Source organism: Amblyomma americanum, chromosome 6 (genome assembly GCF_052857255.1).
Source record: "Amblyomma americanum isolate KBUSLIRL-KWMA chromosome 6, ASM5285725v1, whole genome shotgun sequence".
Lineage (NCBI taxonomy): Eukaryota > Metazoa > Arthropoda > Arachnida > Ixodida > Ixodidae > Amblyomma > Amblyomma americanum.
Window position 1 is genome coordinate 12,468,702 of NC_135502.1, and position 8,557 is coordinate 12,477,258.

The 8,557-nt window shown below is 46.1% G+C and overlaps 2 protein-coding genes across 2 annotated transcripts in view; both read left to right on the forward strand.

The window, feature by feature from the left end:
* The window catches only part of LOC144136326 (ubiquitin-ribosomal protein eL40 fusion protein-like), a 274,921-nt gene that overhangs the window by 139,855 nt on the left and 126,509 nt on the right, over positions 1–8,557 (forward strand). The gene's annotated exons all lie outside the window — the stretch shown is intronic.
* Positions 202–3,477, forward strand: LOC144136317 (dual specificity protein phosphatase 18-like). Its single transcript, XM_077668563.1, has 2 exons — positions 202–592; positions 1,190–3,477. Exons 1-2 carry the CDS (start codon positions 515–517, stop codon positions 1,778–1,780), a joined length of 669 nt encoding a protein of 222 aa, XP_077524689.1. The 5' UTR covers positions 202–514; the 3' UTR covers positions 1,781–3,477.

The window sequence follows — 8,557 nt, forward strand, 5'->3', positions numbered from 1 at the left end:
AAAACAAAACAGAACACAACTGAGATGCCTTCAACGGTGTGACAATTTTCATTTAGATTTTGGCTTCACTGATTTTAGCAGGCTGTCGCTGGTGGTAATGATGAGATCCAAAAGGACGAAACCCGGAAAAGCAGCCAAGCCAAGCCTCCAAAGATATTTGTAGCCAATTAAAGCCAACGAGTCAAATCTGCCGAATCTTCCACTTCCATTGAATTCAGTTGACCGAGGAGGTTGGTTGTTGAGGGTCGAGGCTTCCGTTCTGCGGCGTACGGGTCGTGTTCGGAATCGGGTGTAAAACTGGATAAGCTCCTCACGAGGCCGCAGTGTTTCCGCTTAGTGCTGCGCTGGCTGCACTCTCACGCTCCCGCACGTTCTCACTGAGCGTCGAAGAGAAGGAAGTGGTCTCCGAACGTAGGCCTGGCCGGCGGCGGAGGCCATTCAAGAACTGATCAGATACCATGGGCCCGTGAGCCCCGTGCCCGCCTCCTCATGACTGAAGGCAGCTACCCCAGCAATGGCTCAACAAGCCTTTGAGCCGAGGTTTAACGAGCGGTTTCCTCTGTCCACGGTTCGGCACCGACTTTCCCGTGAGGTGCGTACTGCTTGTACGGACGTCGACCCTGCTCGGTCATATCGGGATGTTCGTGGCCTCCATTCTTTTTTTTTTTCCTAACACTCATTGGGTGCAGGTTATTTGCCGCTTGCCAACTACATCGCTTTAGTTTATTCTCGTTTATTCGAATGTTTTCTTTTTTTTTTTTTCATTAGCCGCAGCTGATAGTTTCACTTCGGTGCCAGGCGAACCGAGGCACGCAATATTTTCGGTGCGAAAGCTCCAGAATGGATGAAAAATAAAAGGTGATCTCGATAGTACGTGAGAATGATAGCAGTGATCCTTTGTTTCTACCATGCAAGTAAGCAGGCCGTAGAAGCGATGCAGTGCGCACTCTGCACCGGTATAGCGCCGGTGCAACTTGGGAATGGCCGTCCTTACTGTGAATTGCCAGTAGTGCTTCGCTAGTTTCAGCGAACGGACGGCACAATACGTCTCGTCACCGCCGAGGTGCTCACGTTCTTTCTCTCGTGAATGCGGCTGCGCGCGCTGACTTCGGCTGATTAGCGGCAAGTCGAGCGTGACCTGGCGCTACAGCGAACACCGTGGGCCCACAGGCAGTATCCGTACGCGCAGGTGTCGTCAGCACTGCTGCGGAGGATGGCGTTCAACATCATATCCCAGGTGACCGACTACCTGTACCTGAGCGGGTTCCGGGCCATCACGCTCAGCGCGGTGCGCACCATCGGCATCACGACCATAATCAACTGCAGTACCGATCTGCCCGACATGCCGATCGGTGCGGACAACATCGAGTTCCTGCGCGTGCGGGTGGACGACTCTCCGTACTTCGACATGTCCGCCTATTTTGAGCCCATGTCTGAGCACATCCACAATGTGCACATGCGCGGCGGCCGCGTACTCGTGCACTGCATGGCGGGCGCCTCGCGCTCGCCCACGCTGTGCCTCGCCTACCTCATGAAGTACCACCGCATGCGGCTGCGCGACGCGTTCCGCTACCTGAAGTCGCGGCGCCCTGTCGTGCACCCGAACAACGGCTTCTTCCGGCAGCTCATCGACTACGAGATCCAGCTGTTCGGCAACTCGAGCGTCGAAATGGTCGAGATGCCCAACCTGGGTCCCGCTTACGGACTCATCCCGGACATCTACCTCGAGGAGTGCAAGGGCCTAATCTGGTTGCACAGCATCAAGGGCATCGGCCAGTAAGCCCCCCACCGCAGAAGCCAGCGCCGCCGTTACCCTGACCACCTGACCTTTGGGCACAATTTAAGCATGCTGCTCATTGGAACCGTCTGGATGGAGGACATTGGACGACATTTGCCCCAAAGCCGAGCAGAGTTGCTTGCTGTGCCATCCGGTGGTACAGCAAGACCTAATGGCAGCATGGCCTAGTAAAGAGCAACAGTGACTGCAGGATAGCACTGGAGCTTGCAGAAGCAGCTCAGGATTGGACAGCAAAAGAAAAAAACTGACTTGCCCTCTTGGGCAGTGCAGTATGTTGTATTGTAGGTAGTCTGTCCAAAGTGTTCCAAGTGCTGCTGAACAAAATTGCTGGTGCAGTTTGCGTCAAACTCCACAGTGAAACAAAGTAGCTGCACACTTGTTTGCTGCTCCTAAGTGTACTTTCCTAACATTGCTTGGAGTGGTCTGTGTGACCAAAGCAGACATAGTCAAGTACAGATGATGACCAGAACATGCATTTTAAACGAGGACTGGCTCCTGCAGCAGCCTTCTTAATGCATGATCTGTTGGAGGCACAGCATTATGCATGTTATTGCAATGCTCAAGCTTCGAGGCCATGTATGCTGACTCATCACAATTTGGCAAAACCTTTGCTCAGGTTGCTGGAAAAATTAATGGGCAAATGATCATGTTATAAAAGTGGCACAGGGCACTCAAAATTATGTGTATGCTGTCACTGATTATCCTATAAAATTTTGTGACAAGTCACTGGCTTTAAATAGCCAGTTTCTGCCACTGCATTTGTGCAACTATGCTCTATCCATTCCAATATGTGGCACTGCTGAATGTGTGCTTTGGTGACTCATGAAATTGTGCATTTGTTCAGAAAAAGTGCATTCCAAACTCCGGTTACTGGGGTAGCAGCGCTGCTTCTGCAAGATTGTTTCTAGACAAGGGGCCTGTATCATGCAAAAACTATGGCCTGAACAGCATGCCACTAGCATGATGACACTTGTCAGACATTTCAGTAGTGGGAATTATTCTGTACATGATGTGGAAGACAGAAGGGTTGTTCGGTCATTGCAACAAGGTTCACAGTCAGGACAGTGCCTGAGCGAGAACACCTCAAGCGAACAATCAGGATGCATCTTGTGACCGGTAGGTCCCGTGCCTTCTTTTAGTGAGGAGTGTCCTGAATGATCTCTTGTGTGTGACTGCACTCAGCTGCTGAAAAAAAAAAAAAAATTCATGGCACTCGGGAGTCTGCATGGCCGAGCAGGCCACAATGTGGTATCCTACTTTCAGCAGAATCAACAAACTGTACGGCGATAATTGCGTCCTGCATGTTGGAGCAGTGTCAGGTGCTGGATCTGCCAAAGATGCCCGTGTGCTGCTCGATATCCAGCCTTGCTGTGATTGTGGGAACTATGCAATATATGTTGCGCACAACACATGCATATTCTTCCCATTGCCTAGTCATTTTCCTATTCCTTGAAAAGAAAAATCCTGTGATACACAAACCATTCCCATTGAAATTCGTATTGTACAGTGGCACCGAATTTATCCCTACCTTTTTCGTCTGCGCAGTCGAGCGCACTGCCTGTGGAGTGGAATCTCTGGAATGTACTCAACATGATGGCATTTGCTTCAAGAAGTACACAAGAGCACATGTTGAGAACATCTTCTCCGTCATTTAAGACATTAAAATTTTTGTTGTTGAACAGAGTGTGATCTGTGTCCAACAGGAAAGCAAACATTCAAGACAAAACATTTCTATTGTGGTGCAATTATGGTACATCCTCCCGAGCCCGCAAAATGAAACATTTGTCCAGTATAGTGGAGAATGGAATTGCAGGTGCGGCAGCCATGGAAGATTTGGCTGCACAGAATGCTCATTTTCTACTGTTAAAATTTGTGCTGGTACCTAGCAGGTAGTGTCTCGGTTTTGTCGTTTCCCACCTCTTTCAGAACTCTTCAAAAAGTGGTGGGAGTCTGCGAGAATGTTTTGCGGTAGTGAACAGAAAAAAGGTGGAATCGCATGCCTGCCACCAAGTGTGAACTCTCTCCTTGCCATGGGAAAAACTGGCATTTTGTATATTCTTATTACTTTTGACTGAAAAAAAGTTACACTGGCATGCAGCACATCAAAATGAAGCTAAATATATGTACTATTATTTGATAGTATGCATTACAAATAGAAACATTAGGCAGTACTATGGGGTTTATTTCTCTGATACAAACTTTAGTGAAAATTATGGTAAATAGTTGACTTCGGGCTTAGCAAAAAACAAGAATATTCCAAAAATGTTTAAATATACAAAATTTTACTTGTTTTGTTGCATAAATCACCTGAAAGTTTCAGTGCTTTGACAATACCTCTTGCTACAAAAATTATTTACTCGTAGAAAGCTACTTTTTGGAGTTGTTGCAAAAGCCACTTTCCCTCTATATAGGTTGATTTGAAAATAGTGGAAAGTACAAGTGCACCTACTAACATCAATGTTGTTCTGAATGATAGACATTAAAAGAGTAAATGTGGAATTGCAATTGACAAGAAAAATTGCAAAACAGAAAAATCTAGTGCAGACAGCAAAACTTAAGAAATATGAATATCATGAAAGAAAAAAACTGGCTAATATGCATCTTTTGCACAAAAATATTTTCAGTCACAGTGACTACACCGCATAAAAATGAAGTTGCACTCTGATATTTTCAGCTACAAAGAAAAACAGACGCCCGCAACAACATGAGCCCCGCTGCCGAGCCCGGGCAAAGGCGCTCCACAAATAATATGGCTCCAAGACACTTATGCCATATGGCTGGAAGCCGCTTGCTCGGGCGAGGAAGCGGCAGCAGCTGTGGTGGGCCATACTCTTCAATCTCTTGCTACTCTCCCCATCTCTTCGGTCACCTCCTCAGAAGTGGCCGAGGAAGCAGCCATCGCCCTTGCTATTGCCCACACGGAAGCCCTTTATATTCTCATAGATTCAAAAGCTGCTCCACTAAATTTTGCACACAGGTGAGTTCATGTCCCTGCTATCTGCACACTAACCTCGCCCGGTGCCAACCCACCTCGTCACGTGGAGCTGCTCTGGGGATCCTGGCAACGAGGCCGTCAACAGCTTAGCCCGAGGTTTGATACATCGGGCACAGGTGGCCCCCACGTCAGAGTTCTCCCGGGAGCGCATGCACACGTCAGTGAGCCGACACAGGCGACTCAGGCCTACTGAGCCGAGACACATCTCTACCCCCACCTCTCCATTGACAATTACCACCAAACACTGACGCTGCCTCCAGATGTGAACCCTCCAATCCCCTTATTTTAGGTCCCGCTACCACCAACCCCTCCTGCAAACCAGCCTCTCCCACATCCTATTCCAATGCCCAACGGATCCTCCCCCACGCGGCCTAAATTTAAGCCCCGTGATCTACGTTCATCCTGACAGTAGCAACACTCTCCTCCCTCTGGCCACTTTCTTCCTCAGATTTCACTCTCCTGCTGGCCAGCCCACTGCGCAAGGTATGCTTCACCCGCCTGCATGCGCAAAATGCTGCAGTAGGGTCAGTGGGATCACTTGTTGCTTCAGATTTCTCGAGTTATTTTATAAACTGTGGTGCGCAGACATCACAATGGCTTCGTAACTGTCAGACAAAGCTGATGGGCAGGTATCATGCAGATATGGTCTAAACGGCACGTTTCAGAATTATTTATTGATATGCACTGAAGCAGAGGGAGCGGAAAATGGACCAGTAGGGAAAATTGTAGCGTCACCAGCCTTGGGAAGTGGTCAGAAGGCATTACCCTAGGGCTGATGGCCGATTGATAAATATGAATTACGTGGTTTTGATGATAAGCAGGCTGATTATAACTTATTTGGTTGCTTTATGCCGAGTTTTTCATAGTTTACTCACTTAAGATCGCCGATCAGCAAGAAGACGCTGGACAAAGCAGGGGAGAATGTAAAGGAGTCACATTTATTTTTCCCAGTAATCGACACTCATCAAACCACTCATTGAAAACAGGGTCTTGAATTTATTTTTACATATTTTTCTAGTATGATGGGTTCGAACTGGCCTTCAGTAAAATGGAGCTGGAAGGCAACACGATTATTAAAAATGTGGTATCAAGCACACACTTTGGATATTACTTTTAAGGCTTTCAGATTTGCAAAAAAGTGAGTTTGCGGTTGCGCTTTTAGTTCAGAGCTGGTAGTAAATTTCAGTTTATCAATCAAAGCAATTCCTGCTGTTGCAGTGTGGAAATGCACATTTAAAAATGAGACGGAACCAGTACCTGAAGCACATGTGTGGCACATGTAAAAATGCAGGGTAAAAGACTAAATATAAAAATATGCGAAAGTATCACAATTTATACGTGTAGCTCAAATAACTTTGAAATGGTAGTTAGCGGCTTTTTCTTTACCACAAATAACCGCTTTATAGAATTTTCTAAATAAAAATGGAGCTTTGCAGCAATTCTGAAAGAGACAGAAAAATTTCTACTGAAATAGAGGCAAATATGTCTTCTGTGAATAAAACTATTTCCAGTGCTCATTAGATTTACGATCGATGTAATAGCATTTAAGGCGAAAGCCTTATTTCAATGAAATGATGCCATCAAAACTAAAATAAAAACAAAGCAGAACAAAAAAATTAAAAACTAACCAATACAATTAAAATTAAAGCAAAATTTTTAAAAAATTTAAAAATTACATGTACTGGAGTCTTGGAAAAAAGCCGCATTCTAGAAAGTTCCATGCAATCGCATTCCTGCACGTAAGCAGACTTAAGTGCCCCCAGAATTTTTCATTTGGCTTCACACTTCGGCTTCTGTTCCCTAATAGTAAAAGGTTATTGCTTTGCAAAAATAAGAATATATAATAAGGGAGTAATTACTCACTGGCATCCACCCAAGCACAGCCAATGAGTAATTACTCCCTTATTACAAATTCACTCCACCTTGGGGACTCCCCTAAACATTTGACCAAAAATAAGAACATCTGTGAAAAGTGAAAAAGCAATTTCACACTTTGTAAATGCCTCGTAAATGAGCAGAAACGGCAATAAATACAGCTTACCTTGCACAAAACAGTCCTTTCCATTGGAATAAAAGTCCTTCCTGCCAATGTTGTGCAGCCACTGCTTCTTGCGCAGGTCGTCGTGTTTGCTATGAAGAATGCAGAAAACTGAAAAACCCTTCTTCTCTCCTATTCACGGCATTTTGTGCATGTGAATACACGCGAAACAGCGCAGGTGCGGCAGCTGCAGGAAATGCATGATGCGGGTAAATGGCGACCGGACGAAAAACAAAAAGGAAAAGTTTGACACCTGCTTGTCATGTGGTGGATACTTCGCAGGGTGCGTTCCCATGCCTTGCAGCCAAAGGCAGCATGCGAGAGGGCTACTTGCTTCTCTTTTAAGGAGGTAAGCTAGAAGGAAGGTGCCAGGTGGGGAAATGGCAGCTAAGTTCTAAATTTTTCATTACTTTCCGAACATAGAGGTGCTTTAGCGGGGCCTGGAGCACCTCATCACCCGGCGACTGGGGAACCCTGCTATGCTCAGAGGACCCAGTCTGGCAGAAGACTGCCACGGACCGCAGAAACATGAACGTTTGAGTGTAGAGGGGTTGTGCGGGGGCCCAGGGGCCTGCGTGCCCCAAACTCCTTTGTTTGAATAAAAAGTTTTTACTACTACTACTACTCCATGCTCAATGAGCACGGTACAGAGTTAAAGGACTTACTAGCACTGATAACAATGCAACCAACACATAAGCGCCCATCTCAGCGCAGAGCGAGCTTAATTTTCTCGTGCTCTGGAAACTTGTCATCTTATGGTATCCAAATTACCGCATCCAAAGCATTTGAAAAAAATGTGGGGAAAAAGAATTTACATGCAAGGTCTCGGGATATTACAGCCACGTACTCCACACAGTAGCCTTTTTGTTTATTTAAAATTCTGAAGAGCTAATATTTTTCAGACTAGTTTTGAGCTAAAGGGGAACGGACTAGGAAAATGTAGGCAACAGTAAGCAACGCACCAGTTGAAGTTAGCATTTCACAATGATAATGCACTGGGTGCAGTGCAATATGCTGTGAAAGAAACAGGAGGAAGAGCAATGTACAAGACTGCAGAATTTTTGCTTTTACAGCCTGTTTCATTTACATGCACTGAACTTGTCAGGGGCAAAAACAGCGTTTTAAGGCTTTCCTTTGTGGTCTTTGTTGGAGCGACCTGAATGTGACACACTAACCAGAAATAAGAATCGCCAGCAGGATGAGGAATGTCCAATAATTAAAGAAACCGAAGAATAGCTCACTTAAATTCACGTGGAACTCGATCACCCTCGGAAACATGCCTTGTGGACTTACTGACGATACACTCACAGAAGCCAGGCAAGCCCTAGATGCAACACTACAGGAATGGCAAGCCTGCCGTCTCCACCTTCAGCCTCATGCCACTGAAGGCAGCCGTGGCTCTGGCTTTCAAATGCCTCTGGACTGAACAGCAGTAACTGCCTTTACAGAGAACATTCCGGAATCCCCAGATGAATTTGTACGCTGTATGCCTTGCATTGTGTGTATACAACACAGTAAAGTAAATCAAGTCGCAGTTCAGCCTGCTTCGCATACACTGAACATTTAGACAGTCAGTTTGTTTAGGTTTAATGTGTTCAACATCCCAAAGCGACTCAGGCTATGAGGGACGCCGTAGTGGAGGACTCCAAATAATTTAGACCACCTGGGGTTCTTTAACGTGCACTGACATCGCACAGTACACGGGCCTCTAGAATTTCGCCTCCAT